The sequence below is a fragment of the Acomys minous genome, assembly GCF_964271855.1.
Source record: "Acomys minous genome assembly, chromosome: 14".
NCBI classification, from domain to species: Eukaryota; Metazoa; Chordata; class Mammalia; order Rodentia; family Muridae; genus Acomys; species Acomys minous.
Genome location: NC_140496.1, coordinates 9,620,286 through 9,637,597, shown reverse-complemented (window position 1 = coordinate 9,637,597; position 17,312 = coordinate 9,620,286). Strand labels below are relative to the sequence as shown.

At 47.7% G+C, this 17,312-nt stretch overlaps 1 protein-coding gene across 1 annotated transcript in view; it reads left to right on the top strand.

Moving 5' to 3' along the window:
* The window catches only part of CDH13 (cadherin 13), a 984,669-nt gene that overhangs the window by 646,781 nt on the left and 320,576 nt on the right, over nt 1-17,312 (top strand). The window contains exon 6 of the mRNA XM_084755241.1: nt 4,671-4,815. Coding sequence (XP_084611367.1) covers nt 4,671-4,815 — 145 coding nt within the window. The remainder of the gene's footprint in view (nt 1-4,670; nt 4,816-17,312) is intronic.

Below are 17,312 nucleotides of genomic sequence, written 5' to 3'. Positions count from 1 at the left end.
ATATTGTTTACCATTGGGGCTTGTGTTGGTCAATTAAGACTGCATAGAGTCAACTGGCCCAGGGCCTATGAACTCAGACTTACTGTCAGCCTCCTGTGCCAGAAGTGGAGAGAAGGGACAGATGGCCGAAGCTGAGGCCAGAGCTTTAGACTCTGGTCTCTTAAAGAGAAATCACCTCTTTAGAAGAGGGCTTTACGCAAGCAGGCCTGTGTTAGGCCTCAGATCTGGGTGATCTAACCACGCACATTCACCGTGGCCCCTGGCTCAGGAGCCTGCCAAGGCTGACATTGAGAGGCAAGCACACGAGTGGATATTCCATGTGTGGAAAGTGTTACATACAAAACAGTGGCTGCGGGAAGGCAAACCAGGAATACCCTGGCTAGTCTGTAAGAACTGAAGGCGAGTCCTGGGCTCTAGGCTGGGAACAATGGAAACAGGCATGAAACTGGGAATCTCGGGATTGGGAAGAGGGTTTTATGTGACACCTATGCCGGATGTATGCTCCAGAGAGTCTGTACCCTGCTCTGCCTCCTTAGGCACCAGCATGGATGTGATGCAGATATACACTCAAGCACACATCCATACACACACACACACACACACACACACACACACACACACACACACAGTAAAATTAACAAAAATCATGCAACTATTAAAGAAGACATTCAACATTGACTTCTGGCCTCCATGCTCACATGTATGTGTGTGTGTGTGTGTGTGTGTGTGTGTGTGTGTGTGTGTGTGTGCAGTACACACACACACACACACACACACACACACAGAGAGAGAGAGAGAGAGAGAGAGAGAGAGAGAGAGAGAGAGAGAGAGAGAGAGGGACTTGCTATTTACCCAAGCAATGAAAAGATGTCATTGGAAGGAAGGACTCTCATGGGCTGACATAGAGATGTGATGGACACTGTGAAGGAGTCAGGACAGACAGTGCCATCATGATGGTGAACCCCAAACTGCCCTTTCCAGGGGCCTTGGTGAGAGTGGCAGAACCATCCTCCAGCGGTGGTACCAGGGATGGAGAGAAGAATGAATTTAGGAGCAGTGTGGGAAAAAAAAAAACCTCATGGAGTGTCTGGGGACAGTAGTTTTGCTGTAGGATGGCTCCCGAATGCCTGTCTTAGACCTTGACTGAAGGCACCTCTTGGCCACAACCATGCTCACAGAAAGATGATGAACCTGTGACAGCTACCTCTGTTATGGCTTTGAGGGTCTCAGGATCACCCCCCCAACCCCTGCCTGACTGCTGAGACTGGATTAAATGACTTCACACATAAAACACTCATGCCATTTCTAAAATAGGCTGAAAATGGACCCTTGAACATTGGAGTAAGATTTGAGTGATCATAATGACTCAACTGGTTAATTCTACTTAGGAGGAACTTTGAGCTTGAGACCAGCCTGTGGCACGTAGTGGGTTCTGGGCTAACCTGAGCTACATAGCAGATTGTGGGACAACCTGAGCTATATAGCAGGGTTCTGGGCCCACATGAGCTACATAGTGGTTCTGGACCAATTTGAAGTGAAAAGTAAAATATTGTCTCAAAAAACAAATTTTAAAAATCAAAAGCTTTGTATGAAAATCCAGAGCCACTGTCATATCAGAGGTGTCTGGGTGTCACACTAGAGCCTGTACAGCAATCAATGAGTCTGTGAGAAGCCCCTGCCAATCACTAGGGTCCAGAAGGGACAGAGCCTGCTCAGAGACAGGTCCTGCTCATCTAGAGGCTTCAGTCACAGGTCAGCTGTCCCAGGGCTCTCCTCGTCTCTTTGGAGTTGTACAAGAGCCATCAAAGCCAGCGATGGAGAGCAGTGGGCTCTGCTTCTCCAGGGAGTGTGTGGGAACCACATGCCACGGAGCTGGGCACCATGGGAAACTGAATTTTCAGCAAGTTCCTCAGAGTATGAAGGCTGCAGTGAAGTTGCAGGAGGCAACATAACCACGCACTGCCAGAACATCTGGCCTTTATTAGCCTTTTGAGGTTTACTTAATTGTTGGCCCTTGCTTATTCAGAAATCTTTTAGTGATGTTCAGGTTTTGCTGAGCCCCACATCTATCTATGGAACCTCATGTGGGGGGCCACAGACCATAGTTTTAAGAATCTAGGGTGTATGTCACACATCATCATTCCGGGGCAAGTTAACCATCGAGAGAAACTCTAAGGAGTTGGCGTACAAATAAGCCATGAAGGGCTGCTGGCGTCATTTCTCTTGAGCAGTCATTTTGTGGCTTCCCGCCACTGGCCATCTGTCCCTTCTTCTCCTGGTGGGCTCCGCCACGCAGCTGTACACTGCATAGGTGATGGATATGGATGGGGAGTCTTCCCGTTGCATGCCTCTAGCTTGCTTCATTTCTGAGCCTCAAACACAGCCACTAGAATCTGTCATGTGAATCAGAGGAAACAAACTCCATTTCGGACTTTGGGAGGAAGGATTTGTGCATTTGAAGCATTTTGCTGAGGAGGGAAGAAGGTAGACCAGAGCATCTCTCAGCATTGATTTTTCTGACACTGACAGCCCCTCTGGAATGTGAGGGCAGCGTCCTTGTCCTTCGGAAAGTCAGGATTTGCTCACTGCGATCTGGCCTTAACATGAGCACAGCAAGTGAAACTCAAAAGGGCAGATTCTGTGTGGGAGTATGCGCATGAGGGTGACAACACACATATGTACAGGGGTGTGTGGTGGCCACAGGTCCACACTGGGTATCTTCTTCAATCGCTTCCTCTCAATTTTCTGAGATGGGGTGTGATGACTGGTTTTTATTGTCAACCTGAAACAACTTAGAATTACGTGGGAAGAAAGGCTCCATTGGGGATTTATCTAAATCAGCTTGGCTTGTGGGCACATCTATGGAAAACTATGTTGATTATAGTAATCAGCGCATACTATGGGTGGCACCATTCCCTAGAAAGGAGTTCCTGGACTGTATAGCTACGGAAAGCAAGTTAAGCGCTAACTTGCAGGTGTTAGTTCACAGTTCTCTGCTCCTGGTTGTGTGTGCACTATGGTCAACTCCCTCGAGAGCCGGTACCCATGGCTTCCCAGCTATAATGGGAAAAAACCATGATTGAAAGTGAAAATAAACTCTATGTTAAGTTGCCTTTTGGGGGTGTATTTTGTCACAGCAGCAGGAGACTAAGATGCAGAGTCTCCCACTGAACCTGGTACTCACTGATTTGGCTACATCAAGCCCAGGGATCTTCCTGTCTCAGCCTCCTCATTGTTGAGATTGTAGGCACATAGTGCTGTGCCTTGGCTTAATGAGGTTGTAGAGATCTGAATTTAGGTTTCCATGTTGCCAACTGAGCTGTATCTCCCCAGCCTCAGCTTTAAAACATGCCTTTTCTAGTACATCTCATTTGAATGCAGTGTTAAAAGCCTTTGTCCACTTGAATTTTTCTTAATTAAGGGGTTATTTGCCCAAGAAATCAAACGGATATAGGAGCATGTATGCGTGCATGCACATGTGTGCGTGTTTGTACCTGTGTGTGTGTACATGTTGACACAGAGGATATGATAGTGCTAAAGAAAATCAGAAAATAATCCCTCTAGCCGTGTAGGCCCAGTTTCATCTGATGTCCCCGTTGGTATATCACAAACGTGATTGTAATGTTTATCTTGCCAGCTTCACTGAGCTCAGAGAGGCCTTACCGATGACAAAACCAGGGAATTGAGAGTCTTGGTGAAAGGACTCTGTGCTGTGGTCTCCACTGACCAGAGCACACGGTCATCTCCTCTGAAGGGATGAACACTTGTATTTGAAAAATCCTTACTGTTGTTACTGAGAGAAACCAAGGCCCAGTTAAGCACACCAAATGGAGCACGTGGCCCTGCCATGGCTTCCAGACTGGAAGCAAGGCTGCATTCCCACGCTGCCTTCTTGGCTGAGATCCCGAAGACTTTCCTTTGGAAGTGCGTCCTAGATCTGTGAAGTCTCTGGCTTCTTAAGGGGATTCCTGGTGCGCAAGAGTCCTGAGTTCTCAGCAGGGCCCTGCACATGCCAGCCTTCTTACCTGAGGGATGCCTCCAGAAGCATATTGATCTGAGCATCTCCGCAGCATCCCCACAAACACTGCAGGTTCCCCCAGTCCATGATGTTTCATCTGTTGTTTCTATTAGTGTAATGTTCCTCTTAAGGATAATGATGCTGGGAAGACAAACAGTATAAGCACATTTTCCCAACTGGTGGATTATTGCAGTAGTGTGTGTGTGTGTGTTTGTGTGTGCATGCATGCATGTGTGTGCATATGTGTGCATATGTGTGCATGTGTGTGTGCATGTGTGTGTGCATGTGTGTGCATGTACGTGTGTGCTTGTGTATGTGTATGTGTGTGTGTGTGTGTGTGTATGCTTGTGTGTGTGTGCACACGTGCATGCACACGCACACGTGTGTCTGTCTGTCTGTGTGTTTAACTTCCTTTGCAGACTTGATAATTTAACTGAGTTTTCCAAGAGGGATTTAACACATGCTGATCCTTGTCTTTTATCATAAACTATTTAGTTTCTATTCTCATCCCGGTGACAAGCCATGGAAACCAGAGTTTGACTATCACCAAAGGCTCATAAAATGATTGATATAACCTACTTTCTCTGGGGAACCTTGTTTTCATGTTTAAAGATAATGGTTTCTTTCTCTCCCAATCTCTCTGTTCCTACAGCTGTTTGTGGAGACCACAGATGCCAGTGGCAAAACTCTGGAGGGGCCAGTGCCACTGGAAATCATCGTGATTGATCAGAATGACAACAGGCCCATCTTCCGGGAAGGCCCTTACATTGGCCATGTCATGGAAGGCTCACCCACAGGTAGGTCACACTGGCTGGCCATCAGCCTGGCGGCCCTGAAAGCGGCACATGGCCATCTTTGAGGATTCTGACTGCTTGGCATGCAGTAGCATTGTTATGGTTTCTCTGGATTCCAGCAAGGGCTGAAAGCATGGAACTCAGAGCATAATTAGGGGACTGCAGACTATGAAAATATCCTCTGTCATCTGGACAAGTGATGCTCCATCTAGGCCTCCAATGCCTGGTTAGTGTTGGGTACTGTGTGGATATTTCACTCACAACCTAAGGGCTGAAGGCAGAGCTGTGTGCCCTGTGGGGTTTTGATGAGAAAGTCTGTCCTTCACATAAATTGCTCTGTGAATCCTTTTCATAATTGCCTTTCAGTAAGAACAATGTTGGTATGGCAATCTGGGCCTTTCCCCTTTTCCTTTAGAAGGTGTTTGGAGAGACACCTTTTGTCTTCAGTCAAGGGACCAAAGACAAGACACTCTCTCTTCTCTCTCCCTCTCCCTCTCCCTCTCCCTCTCCCTCTCCCTCTCCCTCTCTCTCTCTCTCTCTCTCTCTCTCTCTCTCTCTCTCTCTCTCTCCCCCCCCCCCCCCCCCCCCGTGTATCTACTGTTATGGAAATGACTCCAGGGTGCCTCAGGGCCTTGCTATCTTTCACCATGTTTAACCTACCTGGGAAGGTCTTATAATTTAGGGGCCACGTACATTCTAATTAAAGGATCCAGTGTCCAGCAGGAAAAAGAGACTCCTACGCATAAGACTGTGAAAGTGAAGAACAAAAGAACCAAGCAACCCCTGTTAGAGTCGACTTTAATTCTGTGCTTTAAGATACATTTAGGTGGAAAAAGCCCCAGAGTAAGAGTGCCACTGTCACTGGTCCTGAGGTTTTGACTAAACAATGAGCAAAATAGCCAGTCAGCAAGCCGTCGAGGAGACAGAGGGCAGCTTGGGCTCCTTGTCTCTCTTTGTTGAATTGATGGGGTGTATCAATGACATATAGGTACTGGAGACTTTGGACATGTTGCCATGGTAACCTCCCCAGACTACCAGGTGAATAATCATATGCAAGATGCCTCAAGCCTCCCTTTAGCTCCACAAGCTTGGTCTCTCTGCTCTTCATCACCACTCCCCCACCCCCACCCACCCCCCAAAAAAAGAGCAAGAACAGGCATTTCCCCTCCCGGATTTGAATGTGCTCTTACAAATGATGGCGAATTTGCTTTGTGTCCCCCCCAGGGGTGTTACTGGGAGAAATGGAGGGAGAGGAATGGTAACAAGGCTGGTGAGGGGCAGCCTGGGCAGGTAAAGTCAGATCACTTCAGGGAAGGTCAGCCTCGCGGCACCTCTCCAGGGGCCTCGTTTGATGGAGAACAGACTTCTGATGGGAAAGGCCCTGGACTTTGATTTTGATGTTTACAGAAAACTACTTAAAGGAGCCGAGGGGCATAGCAGGTCAGCAGGATGGATAGAGAAAGCTATTAACGAGGTCAGAGTGTGAGCAGAGCAAAGAGTGATTCCCTCTCCTCACGTGTGGTCCCCAGGCCCTGGGCTTGAGAGACTGGAACGTGGATGGGCTGGAAACGTGATCCTGGTGTTAAAGTCCACGGCGCATCTGGGGGCTGTGAGCATGAACATCTCTGTCTGTTACATGTATGTGATGAGATGAGGGTCAGTCTTCCTCCCACGGCTGTGTCCTTTCATAAAGTTTAAGAGTATTTCAGGTGCTGTTGCTTTGTATACATGTCATATTTTCGAGGAAAAATTGAATCCTTTATGTACGCTGGATTTCTTAATGCACAAAGCTATTCGGTTAGGGGCTGCCACATCTCCGGGAAACATAAACTAGCTCACGATTGATCCTGACCATTGTTAGTGGCTTCTTATTATTATTTTTTTTTCTTCTTCTTCTTCTTCTTCTTTTCATCTTCTTCTTCCTCCTCCTCCTCCTCCTCCTCTTCCTCTTCCTCCTACTCTTCCTCTTCCTCTTCTCTTTCCTTCTGTCCTTCCTTTAGCAGCCTCTAGGTTTAACTCTAGAGCAGTCATTGGAAGCAACTAGTCAGATTTGGTGTCAAGAACATAGATACTGGGGAAAAAGACAGTCTTGGTGGACAGCTGCCTAAATTCATTAGCACCCTGAAAAAAAAGTTTAGGAAGGATAGTCTCAGGGCATTGTGAGGGTGGATGGTGTCCCACCCTTCTCCAACCTTCTCCCCAACCAAGACGCTTGGTCTAGTTATACCATGTGTTCTGTGTTTCCTTGCTGGCTACACACGATATCTTCTCCTGTGTCTACAATTTCCGACTCCTTTTTTGAGGTTTCCTCAGTCGCTCTCCACCTTAGATTTTTTTGAGACACAGTCTCTCAGCTGCTAGCTGGTCAGTGAGTCCTAGGGGCCCCTTTCTCAATGCTGGGATTATAGATGTATACTGCCATGCCCAAGTTTTCACCTGGGTGCTAGAGATGTAACTGGGGTCACCAGGCTTGTGTCTCAAGCACTTTACTACGTAAGCTAGCTCCCTAGTCCCTGGCCATGTGTTTTCAATTGACTATACAAACAGCCACTGGACTCTTCCATCATTAAACCAAGCCCTTGTTGTGTACTGAGAGATTTATGTACACTACACTCTCCCCCATCAACTGTTTCTTACCCTGAGAGGTGGGTCCAGCAGTCATCATCTTACAGACAAGAAAACTAAGACTCCATGTCTTGAGCTTTGATCTCCATTCTTGAGCTGGCTACCTTCTTCCCAAAGTGTTGTATATAGGCTACTAATATTTACTTTAAATACATATGATTATTATCGCAGTCATAATTTAACCTACTATTAAAAAAATAAATGTACACAGGCACTGTTAGATTTTTTTTTTAAATATGCCTAAACACTGGAACTGGGCATATACAAAGCCCCTAGGCTACCTTGTTATCTCTGAGCCCCGTATCCCATGCCACCTGATTTACTCATTCCTACCTGGGCCACTCCCCATCCTTAATTCCCATAATATCTGCTTATGCTTTCCATGGGGGATGCTTCTCTCCAGTCACCGATCCTCAGAGCAAGCTCTTTCCTGCCACTTGCTTCTAGCTCCTGCGTAACCCATGGCGACTTTTCCTTCTTCCTCCCCTCCTGTGCCTTCTCCTCTTCCTCTCTCTCCTGTGATCCTTCTGTCCTCAAGCCCTCCAACCTTACTTAGCTCCACCTACCTCTCTTCTGCTCAACCCAGGCACAGGCATTTTTTTTTTTATTGGCCAATCAGGGATAATTTGGAGGCAAGGTTACACAACATCACTTGGTCTATATGAGCATTTGCTCATAAAGATCTCAGGGGACAACCAATTAACACAGTAGCTCTAGACCATGCCACAACACCAAAGACTAGGAAGACCATGGGGGAATTTGGAGGATGGCGCCTTATTTGATGATCAGGTACTGCTCTTGTTCCACGTCTGTCATGATAAAACATCCAGGCCAAAAGCAACATAGGGGCTTTATGTGTCTTCCATTCCAAATTATAGTGCAGTGTGACAGTAAAGTCTAGGGTGCAGCAGCCTGTGACCATTTGCCACACCTGCAGTCAAGAGCAGAAGGAAACAAGAGAATGAACGCATCACACTGTCTGCTTGTTTGCCGTGCTCAGCTTTCTTGCCTCTTACACAGTTCAGGGCCCAAGCCACGGTGTGATATGCATCTTCTTGCCTCAGGAACACTCAAGACAGTCTCCCACAGACACGCGTGCAGGCCAACCTGATCTAGACAATTCTTCAACTTAGGCTCTCTTCTCAAGCGATCCTAAACTTCGGAAAGTTGACAAGTAAAAGCTGTCACAGACACTGTCACCCCTGCTCCGTCCTGGGGTGTAAAGTTGGTAAAATCTGAATTAGCATCCTGGCCAGAGCCTCATCTCGATGTGTGCTCAGCATTCCTGGATCTTGTAGGAGCCTGAGATCCAAGAAGCACCCAGCCTGTGGATCTATACTGCCTTGGTGCTAACGCTAGACTCTAAGCAGGTCGTGCTTGGGGCATGTTTGTGTTTGGGCAGTTCTGTCAGGTGACAGAAAAGGAACAGTCCTCCTGGCCAACATCTGGCTTCCCCAAATCCTTTTGCTTTATTGTGAGCCTTCTGGGAAAGGCCCTGCAGGAAACAGAGCGTGACATTGAGATGCTCATTATAATCTCATCACTTTCTTCTAAGCCCATCTACCTAGGGCCAGTGTTCTGAAGAGGCCCTTCCTGTTTACGGTCCTGTCACCAACACCCTAAGTTTTTGACTATTAATAAGTAAAGGGTACCACTGTCATTTTGCACCCAGCTCCTCGTGCTATGCAGCTGCTTCTGGGTCTAGCACTAGAATTTAGTGTGAAGTTTGATGTCTCTACTCAACTTCTTAACAAGGTGAGACCTCAGGCAAGCCGCTGAGCCTTCTAGAAGCCACAACTGCCTTGTCTGTGACATGGAGCAGGATGGAAGGGTAGCTAGTTGAGAGTGTGTACGTGGGGATTAAATGAGATGGCAAGCTGGATCCGTTGCTTAGACTGCAACGAATTCTCAGAAAATTCCAGTGTGCGGTTGTGCTCTTAATTCTGAGATTAGTCTTGATGCTCTGACATTGTTCCCTTCAGCAAAGTGAAAGCGAAGAGACATATTGCTGGTGTGAAGGAGAATTCATTTCCCAGTGATCCAGGCATCACTACCATGTCCCTGTGTACCCAACTGCCATCAGTACCTATCCGTCACAGAGGAAGGTCACCTGTATTTATCTGCAGGTACAGACAGCAGACTGCTCCCAGCTGCTCAGCACAAAACTCCAGGGTGTTGTTCTGGGAAGTCACTCCTGGATGAAGGCACATCAGCAAAGAATGATGGCGTTTTAGCTCTTTTCATAGTTCCAGGTGTTGACTTATGGGCCCACATTCCAGGCTGTGGCTGTTCAACCAGCCAGCCGGGTCCCAAGACCCACCAAAGCGGAAGAGAGGGCTAGGACCTCAGGATTCCCAGAGGAGACCCATGCCAGGACCCTGAGTGCCCTGCTGACACCAATTCACACACGTTTTGTCCCTCCTGGTCTCCTGGGAGCGTTTGTAAAGGGCTAGCCGTGAGCAGCCGCTATGGCTTTGCCTACATACTCTAAGGGAGGATTGAGGGCAAGTGTGGGGCCTCACGGGAGGGAATCCCAGGAAAGGGAAATCAGCCAACACAAGAGGCAGTGGTGAGGTTCTCAAGTTGACAGACTAGAATTATTCTAGTCAAGGGACCAGAGATCTGGGCTGTCCCCCGTTCACCCTGCAGATCTAAGGAGGTGAAAACTGTCTCTGGTGGGGGGGGGGAACCTTAGCTTCCAGAACTTGTGGTCAGGTCAGCTGTGCAGAAGGCAAGCTGAAATGTGAGCTTTCTTGAAAGCCTTCCAGCAAGGCATAGGAGCTCCCCGTGGGGCTGGCGTTAGCAGCCCTGGATGGAAGCTGGAAGCATACCACTCCACCCTGGGCCTGGAGAGGCGTCAGGGAACAAAGGCAAGGCAGGAAATATCTGTATCCAGCCCACATAACATGTTGGCCATATTCAGCTTCCCATTCAGAGGGGGACATGACCCACAGGTACACGTCAGAGTCATGAGGAGGACCAGTGTCTGTGTGCTGCCCTTGCTCTTCTCTGAACTGTAGAAGACAGACCAGATCAGTGGTTACCTCCTTGACAACCCCATGGCTCCCACACTGCCTTGCTCTCTACTTTCTTCCCCTTCCCCTCCAATATTGTCCCCAAATATCCTAATGTGTCAACAAGGACTGAGGTCTAAGGGCACCTTCAGTAAGGGGACAGACGTCGTCCTTCCTCACTGGTGTTCACAGGCACACAAGGAGAGAGCGATGGAGAAGGCGTGAACTGAACTTGTGGCCGGTGCTACAGCAGAGCCACAAGGGATATTTAACACAAGGAGCAGCTGAACCTCATTTCATGCAGAGGGAAACCCCTCTGAGGAGAGGTGAGGCCTGCACAGGAATGTCTCCCATTCATTTTCATCCCAGGGTCCTCTTAAGTATGGTCTGTCTGATTTGAAAAGAAATCTGACCTGGCCAGACGTGAGGAAAAATAACTAAGTCGGTTGACCTTTGGGGCGATCGTCCATTCTGAGAGGTCTGCTTGTCTTGGCAGAAAAACGGCTTGAGCTAAGTTAAGTCGGCTGTGGTGCTGATGGCTGCTCTTTGGTACCCAGCTCGGCATACGGATGACTGTGATGCTGCGAGATGATGTCTCGTACCTAGCTCACTATAAAATCCCCATTTTTTCAGGATGGGCTGGTGGTAGTAAAGCCTCTTTTATGGCGCCTATTTTTCTCATGGCAGTTTTTTTCCCCACTGGCATGTCAGACGGTCAGATCATGTTCTCTCTCCTTATCATCGTCCCCAGCCAATCTCACGGTTTCTGGCGTATTCAGCCACAGCCACCCACTTCGCGTTTTCTTTAACATGAGTTTTCAAGAAAAGAATTCAACTTTCTCTCAACTTCTTTAAGTGGAAAACCACATTATGCCAAGTCACCGTGTAGAGAGAGAACCATCTCTGTGAGCTGACATCCAGGATTCTGCATGGCCCTAGGCAAGTCACTTTCTGTAGCCCATGTCTGCTAATCAGAAAATGCTTAGTTGGTCCCTGTGGCAAGCAGCCAATGCCTGACGTTCTGCCATCTAGTTAACCAGTCCCTCACTGATCCAAGAGGTTGCTCTTCATCATCTGTTCCATAGGGGAGCACTCACCTACTCATCCCCACTTACTTTTGTGATGAATTATGTAGGGCAGGAGTCAGATCGGCAAGATGGAGAATGAGCCTTATTACATTTTGATCCTTGTAATCGGGGATTTTTTTTTTTAATTCTGTATCTTAGCTCAGCTCAGGAATTAGGAGATAATCGTTCCTCTTTTCACACAGACGCATACTGATGAGAATTTTCATTTATGTGTTTCCCTGGACTTTAGTCAGTAGCTGCAAGGGTTTGTGTTGGTGTCTTTATCTGCATTCAAACAGGGTGAGGCTGTCTCAGTATGGCCTTCTCCCTAGGTTTTGTGCCTGGGGAAGAGGGCCACTGTAGCTGATAACTTGCCTGTCTGTCTGCTCAGGTCATGGCTAGAGCCTTGGTAGAGGAATGTAGCCCAGGAAGAATTCCATTAGCATATCATTTGAATACAGTTGAATAAATAATGTTATCAAAGAGCTGTATGATCCATCCAGAGTCTACTTCCCAAAGGGGCAGTTCCAGGAGTAAATGGTATGCAACGTGATGTCTGCACCTGGTTAGCTCTTGCGTCTTCTTGGTCATTCAGGAAATAGAATTCTCCATAATGACTCTTCGCTGTGCCAGTGTGAATGTCCCCAGCCAACAGACGTCTCTCACAATCTCAGAACCAAGCTCACTCCTCATTCTTGCTCCAGGGTCTTCCCTCTTACATACTCAGCCCCTCTCTGATGGGCACCATTGGCTGTAAGAGGACTTCTACTAGAACATTCAGGATGCCAGGGGGTCTAGCGAGAGGAGAAGAATGCTTGGACCCCTCCGTCTGGTAGAAGGGAGCCTCACCAGTGCAGCAGCATCTTTAATGTGCACGGCTTCAATCACTGTTCCTTCCATCCCACTTACAGCTAGCTGCCTTACCCACTCTTCAGCTTGCACACGGGCATTGCAGATGCGTTTAGGGGACAGGCATCACCTTGCTTCCTGCATCCCTTCCTCTCTGACCTGAGGTCTTTGTTCCCCGGGGTCAGCCTGGATGTTGTCTCTCCTCCGGCAGTCATCCACGCTCATACTCTTCAGCAGGTCCTTAGATCCCCAGGTGAACCGGAGAGATGTGGCTCTTATGCTTCTGCCAGTCATTTTTTTGTTGAGGTGAATGTCCAGTAGCCCTGCTCAAGCGTAACCATCATGTGAAAAGAACGGGTCCAACAGAAATTTCCAGCCACTGTGGCAGTAGACAATGGCCAAACAACTCTTTCAGTTACCAGGGGGTTGTGCCTACTGATGCCCCTGGACTCTGTCCCCAGTGCCCGACCATCTACTCTGGTCATCTGTGGGAATGCCGGGGCATCGGATCCACAAGTGTTAACTTCAGAGAAACTGACTTGACAGAAGTTTCTACAGACATGTCATTTAGCAACTTTATATCGGCCAGCTGCTCCAAGCCACGTCGTGTTGAAGGTGTTTGGGGACATAGAAGTGACACAGGCCATTAGGTCTCTCCTCTTATGACATTTGTGAGGCTGAGGAGATGGCTGGAGAGATAGCTCAGTGGGCAAAGTGTTTGCCTTGCAAGCATGAGGACCTGAGTTTGATCCCCGGAACCTACTTTATGTTTTAAGCCAATCAGTTGGAAAGATGGCTCAGTGGGTAAGATCACTGGCTGCTCTTGTAGAAGATCTGGATTCAGTTCCCAGGACCCAAATGATGGCTATGTCTCCAGTTTCAGGGAATCCAATGTCCTCTTCTGCTTGCTTCTGAGGTCACTGCATGCACATAGTACATATATATATATATACATGCAAGCAAATATTCATACATATAAAATAAAATGAAAAAACATATGTATAATGATATGCACTTATAATCACAGCACTGAGCAGGTGGAGACAGGTAGACGCTTGGACCTTGCTGGACAAACAGCCTAGCTTAGAGGTCCAGGATGATGAGAGACCCTTGTTGTAAGAAAGGCGGATGATGGAACTTGTACTCATCACCCCTTTTGTTGCTGTGATAAGGCACTATGACCAAGGAAACTTACGGAAGAAGGAAGAAGGAGTCTATTTGTGCTCCAGGGGCCTACAGTCCATGATGGCAGAGTAGAGGCAGGTGACATGCAGCAGGCGTGACAGAGAAGCAGGAAGCTGAGAGCTCACACCCTGAACCACAAGCACAAATCGGAGTACCTAGTCACAGCAGGAGTTTTTTCCAACTCTCCAAGCCCATCTCCATACCCTCCTCCAGCAAGGCCATACCTCCTGACTCTACCCAAACAGTGTCACCAACTGGGGTCCAAGCATTGGGTGTAGGAAGGATACTCCCATTCAACCACCACCACACCCAGAGGACAACACCCAAGATTGTCTGGCCTTCACGTGCACAGATATTCACATGCATGTAAACACACACACACACACACACACACACACACACACACACACACACATGGGTGTCATGCATGCACATGCTCACACTCACCCCACTTATGGTTTTCTGGGAGAAAATTAACTAATGATTAAATGAACAGAAAGGATGGCTCAAGTCCTTCAGATAAAACAGGGGAAAAGTGATGTGATGCAATGCCAGTGAGGTCTGATGATGTCACATTGAGCCTGAACATAGTGAAAGAGAGAGTCCATGGGAGAAGGCTGTTCCAGGAAGAAGGCCAAGGGATTACAAAGACCTGAGTGGCGTCATTTGTAGGAAAAGTGTCCAGAGGGCACGGTCACTCCGAGCAGAAGTCAACAAATGCAAACTAGATCTCTTTCATTTTGCTTGTTTTCTTTTAAATAAAACTTTATGAGAACATAGACATACTCAGTTACATATTGGTTGCCTTTCGGGCCACACTGGCTGATGTGTGAAACTGCACATCCCATGAAGTATGTACTAGCTGATCTCCCAAAACAGAGTTTGCAGATCCTGGTTTAAGGCTCCGTAAGTTGTGGCTACGTTTTCCAGGCCGTAGGAAGCTGTTGGGTGGGGTTAGCAGGAGACTGGTAAAGTCTGGTATGACTGCTAAATAACAGCTGTGCTTTTTTTAGTGGAGAGCTGTGGGGGCGGGGCCAAGGACGGCTTTAGAAGAGCTTTCAGTGCTCCAAGCATAAGAGAACTTCAGTACGAAGCAAGGCAGTAAGGAAAAGAGACAAGAGGTCACACACGACGTCTGTGGTGATCCCCTGACAAATGGGAGATTACTACATATGGCGCCACTTTACGCTGCTGGATTATTGTGCCCGAAACCATCTTTATGGAATTACAGCAGCCCTGTAAACCTTAATAGGTTTATAAATTTCCCCCAGGTGTGAGCTGGATTCTGCCTTCTGTTTTCTTTCTCAGCTATAAGCTTGAGCCTGGGGACCCTGATGTTGGGTTGGGGTTTTGTTTTGGTTTTCCTCCATCCCTAGGTTTTCAGGACTCAGCAGAGTCCCAGGCACACATAGTGGTGGCTACAGATAAACTCCATCCAAAAAAACCCAATGGTCCCAGGTGGCTGGAATTCTCAATCACAATAAAGCTCTCTTTTTATTATGTTTTTAAATAAATGTCTGTCTTTACTTACAATTTGTTCATTCCTTCTATAAGCATCTCCAGATAGCTCACCGTGTGCAGAGTTGCTGTTTTTAGTGAGAAGAGAGGCACATTACAGCTAGTCCTACCCCACACAGCCTGCAGATGCACAGAGACCTCAGCAGGTAATGCATCCATGGCACACACTGGAGCCATTTGGAAGTGCGCATGCCCCTGAGAGCCCTCCCTAGAAAGGGGGAAGAAGATGCTTCTTCCTGGAGTAAAGGACTGAGAATCTTGAGTGCATTCCATTGCACTGTTCTTTGTAGGTCCTGGACTACTTGTCCCTTAGCTGACAGTGCAGTCCTCCTGAGTGCTGTAGGGCTGAGCACGCAGAATCTCATGGGCTTAGGTTAGCCCTCCTGAGGTCCTGGGTAGCAAGCTTAGACCTGTATGACTCCAGTGATTGCCCTCTGCAGTTTCCTTCCAGTCTCCTGCAACCTTCTCACTGAACACGATGCTGCCACGAAGCCACAGGAGCCACTCAAAGTCTAGAGAATATTTCCTTAATTGTCTGTGGGGGGTGGCGGGGCAGCGAGACAGACAGAGACAGAGAGAGAGAGAACAGCACCCATCTTCTTCAGTTGCCTCTTTTTTTATAATCAAGGTTTTATGGTTTCAGAATTTTGTATTCATGAAATGCATTTTGATAGAAACCCTCCTTCCCTGCCTTTCCCTTAATGACCTGCAGGCACTCAACAGCCCTAGCTCAGCACCTTCTCCATGCAGCCAGACCTGCCCCCTAGCGGTGGATCTGGAGATGTTCAAGGCTCTCTGAGGCTCCACAAGGCAAGCTGGGCCATCAGACACTGCAAGGCAGCCTCCCCCTCAGTCCCACTGCTCTGAGGACCAGATTCCTTGTGAGGGCAGAGTCCAGGGCCTCAGCTTCCAGTGATCCATGTTCTTCACTTTAGCATCCAATGTATTTTCTTAAGATGCCCTGAGTGAATTATATGTAGACCCACCTCCAATCTTAAGTAAATGGAAAGAGATTCAGTCTGCTAAATTCTGTGGGGAAAGGGCATATAAAATCCCTTTCAAGTATATGTTTTATGAAATGTAGGCCATGAATTGAGTTTCCCAATATCAAAGAAAAAAACTTTAATAGACTTGTAGCTTTCCTGCTTTAATTACAGCTGCGTATTTTTTTATTCAAGCCGAACATAGTCCCCAAAGCTGTTTCAGTATTCAGGAGACCGACTCTCCTCAAAGAGTTTTCCAAAGTCAGGCTGGGGGAATATTTGTGTTTCCTTGCTTGCTCTGGTTTTCTTTTTTTCTGGGCTGAGGCTCTTTATCTGCTGGGTTCCTGGTTCTCATCATGGAGGCTAACATGGATGCCTCCTCCTGGGGTGCCTGGGACTTATGTCTGTGCCACAGGAAATGCCTCTCTCTTCAGAATTCCAGGGATGTCTTTGCCTGGTCCCTCAGCACCAAATTTCACCAGCTGCTCTTTGGTTGGTTCCTCTCATTCTCTCTCACATCTGCCATCTTACCTTCTCTATACCTGGGGTAGGCCCATGCTTACGGACTCACTAGAATTATAAGCTAGAGCCAGACGTGGGGACAGGAACATCTGTGTGTATGTGTACACGTATGTGTGTGTACACATGTGTGTATGCCAGGGTCCATGTGTATGTGTGTCTGACATTAATTTAGTCAAATTCACTGTGTTTTCCCATGGTTCACCTGGAAATGTTGGCTTACAATGTGCTTATCAACCTGAAAGGATCCAGAGGCAGCTTCTCCTGGACGAGGTGGGTTCTGGGAATCAATATACGTGGAGAACCATCACAGCTTAGGATGAAAACAACTTGTCCTCAGGAAATAGCTTTTGGTGGCCACCATGGAGAAGAGGAGGGTGCAATTGACATTTAGTGAGGGAGAGACTAGGGAGGTCTCGCAAGGCCTGGGGTAACCCTTGTGTAAAGATTTAATTTGGCTCAGAATGTCCATCTGCTGAGGTGGACAGACTCAATTCTAAGCAAAGGGAGTGAAGATGTTCAGGATGGCACCCAAATCTTCAGTCTGGAGCAAAGAAGTCCCATGTTGAAGGCACCTCTCTTTGTACTGAGATGGGGGGGCGGGCGGCCCTCTGCTAAGCATGCTCATTAGCATGCAGCCAATAAGAGCTGCAAGCACCTTGCTGCTGACTTTCTTGACAGGTCTTTGCTCTGAGGTTTCTTGTACACCAGACTGACCCATCATGGCAATCCAAGGAGGC